This window comes from Drosophila albomicans, chromosome 3, assembly GCF_009650485.2.
Source record: "Drosophila albomicans strain 15112-1751.03 chromosome 3, ASM965048v2, whole genome shotgun sequence".
Classification (NCBI taxonomy): Eukaryota; Metazoa; Arthropoda; class Insecta; order Diptera; family Drosophilidae; genus Drosophila; species Drosophila albomicans.
In genome coordinates, this window is record NC_047629.2 from 43,727,694 (window position 1) to 43,743,669 (window position 15,976).

At 40.7% G+C, this 15,976-nt stretch overlaps 2 protein-coding genes across 4 annotated transcripts; one reads left to right on the forward strand and one right to left on the reverse strand.

Annotated features, from left to right (window-relative positions):
- Positions 1-151: 151 nt before the first annotated feature.
- LOC117568056 (uncharacterized) lies at positions 152-14,360 on the forward strand. Of its 2 annotated transcripts, XM_034248409.2 has the most exons (5): positions 152-809; positions 7,742-7,988; positions 8,059-8,182; positions 9,113-11,574; positions 12,436-14,360. In XM_034248409.2, the coding sequence occupies exons 1-5, from the start codon at positions 258-260 to the stop codon at positions 14,253-14,255; spliced, it is 5,205 nt and encodes a 1,734-aa protein (XP_034104300.1). In that variant the 5' UTR covers positions 152-257; the 3' UTR covers positions 14,256-14,360. The 2 variants fall into 2 exon arrangements, with proteins under 2 accessions (XP_034104300.1, XP_051861146.1); XM_052005186.1 differs by lacking the exon at positions 152-809 and having other exon boundaries at positions 7,844-7,988; positions 8,040-8,182.
- LOC117568058 (uncharacterized) lies at positions 1,274-6,268 on the reverse strand. Of its 2 annotated transcripts, none has more exons than XM_034248411.2 (3): positions 6,014-6,268; positions 3,284-3,602; positions 1,274-2,437 (listed from the first exon to the last, which is right to left on the reverse strand). In XM_034248411.2, the coding sequence occupies exons 2-3, from the start codon at positions 3,338-3,340 to the stop codon at positions 1,379-1,381; spliced, it is 1,116 nt and encodes a 371-aa protein (XP_034104302.1). In that variant the 5' UTR covers positions 3,341-3,602; positions 6,014-6,268; the 3' UTR covers positions 1,274-1,378. The 2 variants fall into 2 exon arrangements, with proteins under 2 accessions (XP_034104302.1, XP_034104301.1); XM_034248410.2 differs by lacking the exon at positions 6,014-6,268 and adding an exon at positions 3,694-4,008.
- Positions 14,361-15,976: the final 1,616 nt, after the last annotated feature.

Consider the following 15,976-nt stretch of genomic DNA (forward strand, 5'->3'; position numbering starts at 1 on the left):
CATTCGATAACAGCTTAACTTGTTTGAACGCTGTTAACTAACAGCGCTCTGTTACTGAAAGACATCGTTTTATGTGGGTCTGGCAGCACTGCACATTTTTTGAACGCGCCAAAAACGAGTAGGCTTTTTGTGGTTTTAACTAACAATTTTAATCAATCGTGTGTGGTTGTTCAATAACAAACAAACAAAACGAATCCGATCACCAAATTTACTGTAAACAATTCACATTTTATTTGCTGCAAAATTTTAAGTGCATAATGCTTAAAAAGTTCGTTGAAGTCAATGCGGACGCAAGTCCCTCCGAGAATCCGTATGCAGTCCGAACGTATATGGGCGACAATGTAATCACCGAGTGGAAAGTGGATAGTTGTCCGCCCCGAGATCGCGTGTGCCAAAAGAAACCGCCAAACTCGACAATCTCACATGTGCTGACCATCGAGGATGAGCTGCGCCGCCTGCATCAAAAGGCCGAAGAGTCGCGTTTCTCTCGCCCGTTCAAGAAGAAGTGCGATCTCTACGATGAGTTCAGCATGTGCATTGTGCCGCAACGCACACCAGAGGAGCTCAAAACCAATGCCATAATGCGTGAGCGTGTTATTATGTCTAAAATGCAGGTGGGACTGGTGGAGCATGATGCGCGCATCGATAAAATATGTCCCAAGGACTTGGTGGCTCTCAATAGCCCTATGAACTTGGAAGAGGGGGAAGAGGAGGAGGATGTTGCCGAGGGCGAGGAAACGGAAGTGAAGCCCGAGCAAGCGACACCGGAATGCAGCACCGATATGATCATTATACCCGACAAGCGCATGGTGAGTGCTGCACTGACTTTACATACCTGGTAGAAATAAGATAAAAAAAGTGGTAAAAATTAATGGCAAGTGTATGTGGCAAAATAAGAGAATTGAGAAAAGAGAGATAGAATAGATAATAGATAGATACATCTTGTATACCGTGATATATGGCCCGTCTCTATGATCTTCTTAATTTCATAGTCTTTAAAAGCTAGAGATATAAAATTTGTAGACAATACCCACATATGAATGTAGGTGGGAGATAACATAATCTTCCTTTAAAACTTGAATACCATAGATATGATATGAGTGCTGGGTCTCGAAATTCTTGTTTTGAGGTTCGACCAAGCCGCCTTAAATCGAATAATTAGGGAGGTGGAATCTGCTTGTCCATCCATCTTTTATAATGATCTTTATATGCGACTTTTATCTGTAGCGAATTAAACCACGTTTCCTCCCAATGATAAAGCTCAAGGTGCAACCACTCTTAATAGTTATCTATTCTTCATAAATGTTTAGTGGGTATCTTACAGTCGACTACATGCAAATGTTACTTGTAGCCTAGCATCTTAGCATTGTACATTAGCTTATTCTATCAACTCTATATCATCAATGTCTGCAAAGATGCTTCCCGGCGGCAGCTCCATTGGCAGTCCGATAGCATTGTGCTCGTCGCCACTTGGCGCCATAGTTAGGGAAGCGCGATAAGCGCCCGAGGTGGCTTGCTGTTGCATGTGAACGCCCAGCTGCGAGATCAGCTCCAGCGCCTGCACATCGGAGTTCATGAGCGCAAACTGATGTATGATGGCCAAGTGGGGAAAAACGCTGCTCAGCAGCGAACAAGTGCCGGCATTTAAAAGTAGACTAGTCGAGGCCGCATCTTCTTGAGCGGGCTGCTGCGGCAGCTGAGATTGAGGCACTTCGTCTTCGCCATCCGATGTGCTGGCAGGGGAGTGAAGCACACTTGGCTCACAAGTGACCAATTCAACTCCGTCGTCGTCATCAGAGATTTCGCTATTTTCGCTCGACAAATTAACAAAATCCGGCGTAGGCGCTGTGATCTTTAGCTTTGTATTTCCATCAATGTCTGTGATGTCCGCCAGTTCCTTTTGCATAAAGTTGGGTAGCGATTGCTTAAATTCTACAATAATCTGCTCCACGGGCAGCGTGCTGGACACTGGATTCGGTCCCATGTAGCCCAAGTCATCGTCCTCGTACTTGTATTTGCCACGAAAGCGATTCAGCCAGCGATAAGATGGTCGAAATGCTGGCAAATTGAGAACAGCTGCCATTTTGAGTGCCGTCTCCTTAAGCGTATGATTCCTGATGCTGACGCCAAGTCGCAGCTGACGACAGCGTTCCACCCATTCGTGCAACAAGAAACTAATGGCGCTCATCTCAAACTTGCGACGCTTCCGCGTCATCTCCTCAATGATGATCGAAGCATCTGCTTCGCTTAGAGTGGCTAGCTGTTGTAGCAACTCTCGCTTCTTCTCCAGAATGCGGCGTATTTGGGTAGCGCAACAGTGGAACATCTTGGCCAAACTATTCCGTGAGATGTTCGTCTCATCGTAGTAACGTATCACGGCAATCTTCTCGTAGAAGGTCAAAATGTTGCGTTCATTGCGACGAGATTTGGTTTTGTCCTGCAAGAAAAAATATAAATATAAAAATAAGTAATTAATAATCTACAGTTCAGAATTAAAAACATATAAGAAGAGCATTCATAAAAGAAGCTAAATAATTTAATTAATACTTAGAACTTAGGGAAACTATTTAATTTCAATTTTTTTTTTTATTCAGATTAGGCAACGTTTTAAACGAAATCTGCGATTTCATAAATGCATATCAACTAAGGACTAAGATCAATGTTCATTTATTTTAATAGTTTTCTATATTATTTTAATATTGGGCATATAATTCTATTATTGGATATTTTTCAACTTCAACAACCAATAATAGAGTAATTAAAATACATCCTTTTTTGGTCGTTGCCTAATTCAATTATTCTAGCAAATTTAGATTAATAGTTTCCTGAACTTTCTACTGGCAGTAATAATAGCGGTTTATTTAAAATATACCGGGTATGAAAATTGCAAAGGGCACATCAAAACAAAGATGCGAAATTAGTTGAGCAGTAGCGTAGTTAATTAGTTCAATATGTTTTTTTTGTATTTCTAAAATCATTGTTCTAGTTTTATTTAAATTATTATTGTTAATGTATACTGATTATATTTATTTCCTACCAACGAAAATGATATACCGAAAGTCGTCTCCTAATAATATCTCTAAAATCGTCCCCTTGCCAAAGCTAAATGCTACGCCACTGCGTTTCAATGTTCAGTCTTGTTAACGCGCACGCAAGTGCATCTGTTGGTATGAGTGTGTGTGTGTGTGCGTATGGCATAAGCAACAACGCATAACAAATCAACCCTCGGCCAGCTTAAAAGGCCAAGTTAATACACAGACAACATGGAGACACATTTACTTACCCCTTTATTGTTGTTGATGCCCTTTTTTGTGGTTGCTGCTGTTGCTGTCGTGGCCATGGCTGCTGTGCGCGATTGCACAAAATGTGCAGTTTCAATATTTAACTTTCCTTCCCACTCTCTTTCTCTGACGTCTCGACAGCTGCGCAGCGTCCTCAAAATGAAAGCTCAAGCTGCTGGAAAGCCAATTGCGCTGTTGCTATCCTCTCTCACTCTCACTCTTTCTCTCTCTAATTCGCTCTCAGAGAGCACACGAAGAGAGCGCAGTGCGTTCACGTTTTGCTTGCACGTTTGTTTGGTTGTTGTGGGACTCCTTTAAATGCTGCGCAAATAGAAGAAAAGCAAAAATGGAAATGCAATTTAGAATTGGAAATTTGTTAAAATGACGCCCAAAATGAGTTTATTGTTTTTACATTTGCTCTGTTTTAGTTTATGACGCCCGCGTTCAGTTATTCAATTGTTTTTGTGTGCTATTCTCGTTGCTTTTACTCTGGTTGTTGCTATTGTTGTTGCTGGCGAGGCGACATTTTTACACGCGTGCTTGGTCGCTGAGTAACACTTGTGCACTGTATTTTTTTTTTCTTTTTCGGTTTCAGGTGTTTGCCGTATGTTCGTTCGTTTCGTTCGTTCTTGTTGTTGCTGTTGTTATTGCTGTGACTCTCTGCGGCCGTATGAAATAAAAACGGTTCGCTATGCACAGCACAAGCACAGGCCGGCAACAACAGCCGCCTGCCTGTCGTTTTAAGTGCGCACGTGTGTTTCTCTCTGTCTGTGTGTGTGTGAGTGCTTGCTGTTGTTGTAGCAACTGAAATGCGCTAATGCAGCCCCCAATGCTTTGTGTTGCTAGATGCTCGTTTGTTAGATAAGGATAGGAGTGTTATGGACACGAGAGAAAAGAGTAAACTTTATATTTTCACAATTGTAAATATCCCAATTTATTGCTAGGACAACGTTTATTAAGTGCAAGCTATTCACGTATGCATGTATTTGGGGAACTAGTTCGAACTAGTTCTACGGGGAGGCATTAAAGCGAGCAACACGCAGCAGCAGCTGCTTTACAAACATTCACACACACACACACTTGCAATGGAGAAACGTTCGCAATGTTGTTGCTGCTGTTGAGCATTGCATTCGCTTCTATGCAAAAGCCGACCAACGTTGACGTGGGCAGCGCAGTCAGCGTCGCTGCCGCTTAATTTTTCGTTTCATTTACGCGCTTATTTGTTAGTTACATACTTATGTTCTTGATTTCCTTTTTGAATAGTTCAGGGGCGTAGGCGCTAATGCAAATTATATTTCAATTACAAAGTGATACATTTCTCATTTTTGTTTCGTATTTTTGAGTTTGAGCAACGCTAAGCTAATTAACTTTTCTGCAGATAAGGCAAAATCAAATAATACATGCACTGTACATGTGTAGACCTATCATTAAATGACACTCTGCGTTTGCGTTTATGTGAGTGAATGTGAGAGAGAGAGCTCTTCAAACTTTTTTTAGTATGGTTACAGTTTGGAGCAGCACGAAAACATTATATTGATATTGATAAAATGCGATTTAATGTGTTTATGGGGCGTCGCTTATTAATTGTGCCTTATCAACAGCGCAAAAATACCGAAACGATGCCATAATTAATTGAGAAAGACCTCAAGCCCCTTCTAGCCCATTTACACAATGGGAGATCCTTTGTGCGCTTTGCATAGCCCATTTGCACTGGATGCTAAAAAGGCCTACGCCTCTGCAGAGAGCTGCCATTGCTCTTTCTTATTGCGCTTTACTTTGACGTCGCTGCTCTGCTGTTTGTTTGGCTGCTGTCTATGTGACTGCCTGCGTTCGTGTGTGTGTGTGAGTGTTTGTGAGAGTACGTTGTGTTGTTATGGCCGCTCGTTCGTTAAGAAGAAGAGATGAACGAATGCAAAAAGAAACACCTGGGCAGCCAAGACTTTATTGCATGCTATGGGCTTCTTTTGTGTGTTGTTTGACTTGGCTTTTATGCAACTTCAGCATCTTAATGGCATGTGCATATGCTACGCTCACCAAGCACACACACACACATGCGTGCACACATAAGTTTCGTCTTTGCTGACGTGTGTTCGCAGCTGCTGCTGCTGTTGTTGGTTTCTCTTGTTATGCCTTTTGCTCCTTGTTGAACTTGAAAACAAGCAGCACTCTATGTGTGTGTGTGTATGCAGAGTGTGTTTAGTTTGCATTTTGCATTGCACGCGCTGCGTTTAGTCGCTAGCTTCTTGAACTTGTTCTTAATGTAATGTTCTCGTATTGATTTTAAGCAATTTTAATTGATTTATTCATGGAGGATAGACAGGCTTAAGTCAATGAATGAAAAGCAACTGCAACGGTTGCTCTTGCGTCTCCTGCTTGCGTCATTTTAGTTGAAACAGAAACAACAACAGCAAGCAGAACTGCAACATGGTTGGCAACAGCGTTGGCAACTAAAACGCGTACCTGCTTTGACATTTTGCCAACGTTTCGCGTCAGTCGCATTTAAAGTTGAGAGGGTTGCCATACTTGTTGTTGTTGTTGTTGCCTGATGTTGTTGGTTTTGTTGTTTTTGTTGGTATTAGTATCGCACTATGTACTCGGTACTTCGTGTATTTATTGACGACGTCGTCGTCGTCGTCGTCGTATGCTATAAGTGCTCACTTGTCTCTGTTGCTTTTACTTGTTTTATTTTACGTTTCTGTTTTTTTTTTTTTTTTTGCTTTTTTCTTACGTACATATTATTGTTAGATGACTTGTTTGTTCTGCAGCCGAATCGTTCGTTCATTCGTTCGGCTCGTTCATTACGACCTACGCTCGGCTCGGCTCGTGTCGTGTTTTTGCTGAGGTGTTTTTTGTTTAGCTGCTGCTGTTGGTTGCTGCTGTCTGCTTGCTATAACTGCTATATTGATGTAGCTGGTTTTTCTGTGTTGTGCTGAGCATTCGTGCGCTTGCGATAAGATTCGTGATGTGGCACTAAGCGCTGTTCGTTGTTTACTGCTCTGTGCGCTGTTTTGTGGCCGTCAGCGTGGCCAGCCAGCCATAGAGGCACTCACTAACACACACTTCCACACTCACACAGACGTAGTTGATGTCGATGTCGTTGTGCAGTAGTTAGCCAGAGTCTAGTTGGCATTTCGTGCTTACTTTATGCCGCTTACTAACTTCCAATAGTCTGGGCCTGGCCTCCATATTTAGCTCTAGATACACATCGAGTATATAGTATAGCATGTAACAGTACATAAGTGTGTTCTGTGTGTGTGTGTGTACTTGTATTTATAGGCGTGTTACGTTGCGTTGCGGCATCCGTGGCGTATGCGTGCTATTTTCAGCTTTGCAACTTGAAATGTCGCATTAACTCGCACATAAATGTCAGCCAAGAAAGCAGCAGGAACAACATTGGACACACTCAAGTGAAAGCAATGCTAACGATAACTTTGGCATATGGACTGAGGGAATATCATCTTTTTATACATATACAATACAATACAATATAAAGTGTATACGTATATTTTTCTTTTTCGCTTTTATGGTTTCGGGTTTTCGCAATGCGCAGGCGAGGCTTCAGCCTACAGTCTTCAGTCTACACTTCGACTGTCGACGTGGCGTATGCGTAATGGCATACACAATTAGCTTTAATTAGTTACGTACAGCAACAACAATAAGAGTCACAACGACAACAAAGAAACAACAGCAGAAAATTTCCATGGCGTTCCCAAAAAAAAAATACAAACCTGACCATCTGTTTGCGAGGCTATAACAAATGAGCAGCATATAGCATTGAGAATCGCTAGATAAAGTTGTGAAATACGTGTCGCTTTTTAGGTAAAGAACTTGTTAGTTTTTCCCGCTATTGAAGCGGATATTCCTTTAGACCATTGACCCCGTATTTCATTGAATTTCCGTTGATTCTTTGAGTTTATAACAAGCGAGGCAATAGAAGTATTCTAGATTTTAGCGCTAAGATTGCTTAATAATCGCTTAGCCAGTGAGTTAGTCAGTGAGTCAGGACATGAGTCAGTAAATTGGGAATTAAATTAAAGATGAGGCTCATTGCTAAATATAGATTTTGTTAAATATATAATGATATTATTATTATGGAATATTTCTATAAAACAATTTAATGATCTGTCGCTTAGAGAAATCTTAAATGTTTGTAAATATTATTGTTATTTGATGTGTACTATATAAGTAAAATTTGTTAAAAACAGTTTATTCACGTTAAGAATTCTAATTAAAATTTTTCTTTTAAATGATATATAATTATTTGAGATTTTTATACATGTGAAATGCTAATTTCAATCAATGAAAAAAAAGAGAAAATTACATTTTTTTAGACCATTGGTTTCAATCAAGATGTTAGTTATTCGTATTATTATTATTTTGAACAATTAGACACGGAAACACTTGAATTTCTTGCAGAGATATTTGATTTGTAACCTTCCTTGTTTTTGCTGCACCTTTAGCTTGAATTAAAACGTCCCAAAAGTCGCATTTATATCAATGAAACTCAAGTTGGGCCTTTGGAAGAATTGCCTTTTCCCACATACAATCCACGTGTGATTCAAGAAGGCTTAGAGGGTGAAAATCTGCGCACTTATGACATTATCGAGGGTTGCAGTCCCCAGGATCTGTGGACCTGGAATGTGGGCATGCAGAGGAGGGAAATGGATCTGGACCAAGATTTCATAACAGCTTCTTTGCCTAAATATGGTGTGTAGTAATCAGTTGTATTCCTTTACCTTGGCCATTAATTCGCTTTAGGCACATCCAAAAAATGCAGCTCACGATCTCGAACTCACCGTGTACAACATTCCCGAACAGCTGGGAAAAACCTTTGGCGCTGAGATTGTATTTGGTACACGAAATATTTACCCGGAACCCAAGAAAGAAGCATTTAGACAGACGTAAGTTAAGAGTTTGCAATTGCGAGGAAATTAAAGTGAAATTAAAAATTGCATTTTAAAAAGGTTTAGAGGATTTTCCCAAATTCTTACATTTTTAAGTTGCTTAATTTCAAGTAATATTAATCGATTTAATTCTACTTGCTTTAATTATTTTTAATCTTTTGTACTTTGTTGCAAACACACAATACATTAGTCCCAATGTTATTAGGCTAGCTTATTTGACATTTACAACTTGAAAGAATTATTTGCAAAAATTAGAAACTCGAACATAGATGCACATAAAGAGCTCTAAAAATTTCAAAATCAATTTATATTGATTCCAAAATAAATTTCAATTGCAATAATTTGACATATTTTTGAAATTTTTTTATATGTTTAATAGGTTAAATTCCAAAGCTTTAAGATCTTGATATCTTGATATACCGTATTAATACTACTTGTTTAATTAATTTAACTGCAATTATTTGCTACATAATTTAGTCAATAAAATATGTATTAGATATATGTTTATTTGCAAATAAGTTGGAATTCATTTTCAAACTTTAAACATTTCGAGATGTTTAGTTTAAATTACTGTTTACGTTAAAATAGAAATGAATTAAAAAGTATTTTGGTCGCTGTTAAAATAAAAGTGAATAATTTCAAAATGTATTTAAGCTAATTAGTTTACTTTAAGTGCAACATAATTTTAACGTCACAAAGTTGAATTTAAAATATTTTTTTTTTTTGCAATTAAGAGTTTGTATTAATAAATAAGTAATTAAATAATAAGTAACCGGATTTTTCTCTCCTTGTTTAAAATGAAAATAAGGTAATTCGTTAATAATTAATTATTCAATTGTTGGTTTATTTAATGGATATTGAGTGTAATTAAAATAAATTAAATAATAATAGCAAAATGAACGAATAACCACAACTCATGCTCTGCAGCTATTACAATCGACCGAGTGAAATAGCCGCGATTATTGTGGCCTTTGTGGAAACGTATCACATGAATCCCGATTTCTGGACAGCAGGCACCATGGATGGCATCCTCAAACGCGGCGTGAAGCTGCTCCAAAAAAGCCAAAAACTCAATTACAAATCAGAGGACAATGAATTCGATATATTGCCCCAAGTGATGGAGCGACAATCAGCTGTAAGGATCGTGATACACTTTACAGGACAATTCAAGAACGAACCGAATGTGTACAAAGCACTCTCGCTCTTCTTTTCCAAATACACAGCTTGCATTTTCACCTCACGTGATATGTTTTTGCTCATCTGGAAGCGTTGCACAAACTCATTCTTCATCTTTGATGCAAATGGTCGCAATGATTTGTGTTTGCGTGACTTTGAGGAAGGGAAGTGTTCGTTGATGGCCACACGACATGTGGAGCACTTGGTGCATTTGATAACACAATTTAGTGATCTAACACCCGAGGATGAATTCAATATATTCGAGATCTCGCTGACACAGTATGGCAAGCTGAAGGAACCGCCGATCGGCAAGGATCAGCTATATCATTATCACAAACTGTGGGCGGTGGTCAATGAGCATTATGCGGTTAAAACTGGTGGCAATAGCGGAATTCAACAACCGATTTCGGGCACTGAGAAGAATGCTTCTCTAGTGGTCTCTTTGATTGCGCTGATCTACTCTGAATTCGAACTAGCGAAGCTCTGGCGACCCATGACCATCGATGACATTATACGCTATGGTGTTGCTTACTATAAAACATTGCGCAAGAAATTCCGTTTGGATGGCAAACGTTGGAAGAACAAAAAACCGGAGTTGAATGTGGTTGACTTACCAGAAATGTTTTTGATGGGAGCTTTCAAGGCAACAGTGAGAAAATCCCCATTTTTGTTAACTGGTCATGTGACCGACTGCAGTTCGTATATGGAATCACAGTTGACGCACGCTTTGCAGCAGATCTTTGAAATGCCCGAGTGGCCAGGCGCCTTGCTGCAGATTGATAATTCGGTCCTGTCCATTTGGCGTGATCGTGAATTCTTCTATGCCTTCGATCCTTTTCGTAGGAATCGCATTGGCATGGTCGTCGATCCTGATGATTATCGCATCAAGGGTTTGGCTGTGTTGCAAATGCACACAACTTTTGATTCCTTTGTACGGATTATCTATCAGAATGCGCTGAAGATGCGTCGCGGTGGCAAGTTCTTTATCCATGGCATACGCACTGGTTGCATACGTCCGTTGCAAGTGATGTCACAGCAGACGAACAAGTTCCCAGCACTGCAAATGGGTTTGCCGACGTTCACCGATGAACCGGGCGAGGCGGAGTTGGTGCAGAAGAAGAGCATCGAGAGCATACCCGAGGAGGAACGCATACCTGTTAAGGATGAAAAGGAATTCGTAGAGGAACTCATACTCTCCATCATCAATAACATTATTAAGGAGCTGCCTGAACCAAGACTCGATCGTCCGCATCTTTATAAGCAAGCTCAACGGGTGCTCCTGCGCACCGATAAAGAGAATCTTCGTGCTCTGCGTCTGAAGATCAAGCGTGGTTATGAGTTGGGCGAGGAGGAGCAGGAGGATCTCAAGCGTGTGCTGACTATCGAGGAAGAGCTGGAGCTGAAGAGCAACTATCAGACGTTGCATGATGGTGCCTACATCATCATGGGCACCACCAAGTTGCCACCATTGGATGAGGAGATGACCAAACTGGGTGGATTACTTTCCGCCTTGGTTGCTTGCGCTGTCTCTGCCAAGTATAAGGTTTCCACTTGGAATGCCGATCTCATTGAGTTCTGCCTCACTTCGGTGAATAGTTTCAGTGAAGAATATCAGAATTATGAGTTCAATTTGTCATGTTTGTTGAATAAGAAGCTGCCCGACATCGCTGTCGGCAAGAGCAACTTTTCGTTGGTGGTCAACGAGGTATACAAGTCCTCGGTGAATTCCTCGCTGCGTCAGGATCTGCTCGAGTTGCTCATCGACAACAATCGCGTGCTGCTCGTTTGTCAGCACTTCTCGTGCATCATCTTCAAGCGATACAATTTGCTCTACATGTTCATTGGTTTCCCCTGCAATGCGATTGGATATCGCAAGAGTGGCAGCGGTCCAGCTTGCATGATGCGCTTCATTGAATTGGACTCGTTGATACGTCGCATTGAGTTTGGCTGTAATCCGCAGGGTTGCAATGTCATGAACTATATTGTGGCTGCTATCAAAATAGTTGATAATAATCTCAAGGGACGCTTCCGTCCCTGGAGCAAGGCGGACGATGATGCGGAGTACAATGCTGAGGCGGCGCGTAAGAAGAAGTTGCGCGAACAGCGACTGGAGAAGATGCGCTACATCGATGAGGAGCTTAAGAAGGAGAACAAGCGCATTCAGGACTTCCTAGAGGCGAAGAAATCGCATGAGGATCGCAAGAAGCGTAAACGTAAGTTAGCTTTAAGCCTATAGTGAGCTCTAGGTTCTCCTTTATTACACCTTATTTTGACCTCGCTTAACGGCAGTTTCGATAAACACCCAATTCTTCTTCAAGCAGTACAAATATTCATTTAGCGGCATATTTTTTCAATTAATTGTCATAAAAAATGAATCAGCTGAAAAGCATTGTGCTTCATTTAATACGATTTCGCTTAATTGCCATTCTTTTATGTCAGTTGATGTCATTACATGAGTTTCTGCGTGTGATTAGTTTATAGCACATCCTTGCCAATTAATTTATAATGACGGAATAGTTTATTTTCTGCAAATTATAAAAGGAGTCGCAATATTTGCAAAATAATTGTCTGACCTTCTAAATCAAATATTTCAGTTCTGGCCGCTAAACGAGTTTTTAGGTGAAATTATTTCAAAGCGAATCCTGTAAAATTTTTAAGTTAAGTCACGCTTTGAAAGGGGTTCTTTTCAAAAACTATAAGTTAGGAGGCACACTTTTTATAAAAATGGCAAATTTTTGGCAATACAATTAAAATGAGTTGGCCGTTATGCGAGATAAGAAAAATTGTAATTGTTGTCAAACTTTGAAAATGTTTATTTAAAAAAAAAAAAAAAAAACTAAATAGTAGACAAACTTTTTGTAATATAAAATCTTCAAATTAAGCTTCAAATTATAATGGAAGCTTAATGAAAAATTTACCCTATCTAAAATATTCAAAATGAACAACCGTTAAGCGAGGTATGCAAATTAATCAGGCCATCTAAAGGCTGTCTTGGACACTTGGAGCACACTTCGACCTACACTATACTACTTCGACCTACACTAAACTACTTATTTACAACTAATTTCCTTCAGCTGAGTACGTGGATCTTGGCATCGACGAGGGCATGGGCGAAGAAGGCGAAGACCTTGACTACATGGACATGGAGGAGGAGGCCGAGGGCGAGGAGGAGATCGAGCTGAAGCACAAACCCGGCAAGAAGCTGCCCAAGGAGATACGCAAAGTGTACAAGCCGCGTCCGATACTCTACGGCTATCGGATGCGCGAAAAGGATTGCAACTTTAAGATCCAGGGCAGCATGAATATGGACGGTCGTGATGAGGGCTCCTTCAAGGAGATTAAGGCCTGCTATTTCGCCTCCGCTTTGGCCATCATTAGCTGTTCCCTGCGTCCACTGAATCAATGGAACTCGTATCGCATTGATCGGGTTATCACGCATGCCAAATCGATTGCCACTCGCGTCTGTGATTTGGAATCGGTCTTTGAGCGTGTGGTGCGACATGTGACCATCGATGACTATGAATTTGACATTTGGATACGTCTCTTTGAGCCGCTGGGTATGTGGACTCCGGCTGCCAAGCCCAATAAAGTGACGCCCGAAGCGGGACTTAACATTATGAAGAAGAAGTTGCAGAAGACGCTGAACACGCGGAAGTATCTCATGATCTTTACACCGAATGGTTGCTTTGCTCTGTTCCACGATGAGTTTTATCACCTGTTCGATCCCTATGCGAGTATGGAAACTTGTGGCGAGGAGGAGGAGGAGGAGAATGCTGGCGGAGATGAGGAAGAGGGCGATGGCAAAAAGAAAAAGAAGAAATGTCCGAAGGGACCCAAACGCTTCCCCGAACGCAACACCGCCTCCTGGGTTCTCTTTGCTGATGTTGATGCCATGTTAGAGTACATCGATAAGCGTTGCTCGCAAGCGGATTGGAAGGAACAGAATCAGTACATGTTCTATGTGGTGGATGTGCTTTCCTACAAGAAGGCAGCGCCCAATGCACGCATCTTGCAGTTGCTCACGGATCTGTCGGTGCCCATGACATGCAACAACAAGCATTACGGACATCCGGAGTACGAGATTTGTGCCACCAACGAGTCATTGGGTTGGCTGGAGCTGGAGAATTGTCTGCCCGTTTGGAGTCGCATGAATCGTCGCAACACTGCTGGCAAATATCGCAATCTGCCGCTGAGCAAACTCAAGAAATACGACGTGGAGATCGAGGGTCGCCTGTGGTCGCTGTGGGGTAATCTGCATCCCGAGGCGCCGGTCTTTGAGGATCTCAACCGTGGCCGGCAATATCTGGGCATCTATGTGATTGCCTGTTGTGCGGCCAGCGTCTACAATCTGATGGATTGGAGTGCTCAGCTGCTCGACACGATTGTTGTGAGTGGCGACAAGTATTTCACAGAGAGCATTGCTCAGATCAACAAGGAGGATTATGAGTTCTCGCTGGAGAACCTGAACATTGACTGTGCCCTCGAGGCCATCAACTTTGTGGTGCACATCGAGCACGTTTGCTATGGCAAACTGTATCGTGTGCCTGCTTTCAATCGCATGAATCTCTCCGAGGCTTTGATCTACTTCTTCAGTCACTATCAATATGGCATTGTCATGGTGCGAAAGCGTGCCTTGGCAATTGGCTTCTGCCCTGGCCACGATGGTGGATACTTTATGTACGATTGCCAGGAGAAGGATCAACCGCTGTTCCCCAAGCAACAGGGAGCTTCTTATCTGCTTCGAACGCGGCATCTGCAGGTGCTTCTTTACTGCATTGTGGTCACCCTCAATGTGCCCTTCTACAACATTGACTTTAGCATTCACAAGGTGGAGATGCTGCGGGAGGGAGCTACTGTGGAGAATGAAGAGGAGGAGGAGGGCGGCGGATATTAGCGGAGAAGAAAGGACGTGTCTCGATAGTTTGTGTGTTTAATCCAAATCATTTCATTGTCATTTTTAAACAACCACTTTGCAATAAAACTGAATAACAACAGCAAAGATTGTATTAATGGAGGGTTAGTTAGTAGATATTAAACTGAGTGGTCTAATATTTTTAAGTGGCAAGCTAGCTTATTCTAAATATAAATTCAAGCTTAAGATACTATATTTTAAATCTTTACTACATTATGATAATATAATATATAAAATATTTTTTTTTTTTATTTTGACAATATCAAAAATGTTCTGCATTTTCTCAAGTTGTATTTTTCTAGCCTCATATTTTAGCCGTCTTAAATGTTATATTGTTAATGCCTTTGTATCTATCATATGTTGCAAATAATTACAACTATGTATATTTTCCTTTGCTATTATTTTCGTAGCACCTCTAAACTGCAATCTCTTTATTTCATTAGCAAGCTTCTATTAGACTTCTAATAGTTTTTGCCTATTATCTTCAAAATATAATTTCGTTTGGTTTTTATACCCGCTACCCATAGGGTCGAAGGGTATTATAACTTTGTGCCGGCAGGAAATGTATTCAACAGGTAGAAGGAGGCATCTCCGACCCCATAAAGTATATATATTCTTGATCAGCGTCAACAGCCGAGACGATCTAGCCATGTCCGTCTGTCCGTCTGTGTGTCTGTGTGTCTGTCCGTATGAACACCTAGATCTCAGAGACTATAAGAGATAGAGCTATAATTTTTTTTTCAAATTTTTGTCACGCCCCCTTCCGCCCCTGCAAATCAAAAAAATCGAATAACTAGCGTAATTTTGAAGCTAGAGTTACGATTTTCGGTATATACAGTAATAATAATACAGTAGTTATGATCGGTTTGGTTGCGATCAGATAAAAGTTGTCGAAGTTATTAAAGAAATACTTTTGTATGGGCAAAAACGCCTACTTACTAGGCGTCTTAGTTGCTTTGGCTAACAATCTGGTATATTGTGCCGCCTATGGTATATTTTGAATGCGGTACTATATCGATGTACCAAATATACAATTTGGTATATTTTTAATATTTTTGCAGTATAATCGGTATATTTTAAGAAAAATTGCGCAAAATATATTTATTTTATTCAAAATGGGTAGCGAGTATCTCACAGTCGAGTACACTCGACTGTAGCTTTCTTACTTGTTTTAAATTGCCTTTAGTACTTTTAGTACTTCTTCAATCAATTTATTTTTTTTACTGTAAGTAACCTTTGGCGTAAAGTTCAAAATTTCGAATTGGTTCATTATGTTCTCTCAGATAAACTTCTTTATAAAATGAGTTATAATAATAACATAGAAAGTCGTTGAAAGTAAATTCACTTTTAAGAAAAGGAATGACTTTTGCATATTAAGCCAAGGTTATTGGGGAATATTTCACAATGGCTAATTTAAGTTCCTCAAATGAAACTTCAAGCTGGCTACCAACTTGTGTGCCCATCTGGAGTCGCTTGAACCGCCGCAATGCAGCTGGCAAACAGAGAAATCTGCCACTCAGTAAATTCAACAAGTATGACATTGAAATTGAGGATCGCTTGTGGTCGGTGTGGGGAAATCTGCATCCCGAAGCTCCTGTCTTTGAGCAACTGTTGCGAGGTCGCCAATATCTGGCCATCAATGTAATGGCTTGTTGTGCAGCCAGCGTTTATAATTTGATGGATTGGAGTGCTCAGCTACTCGA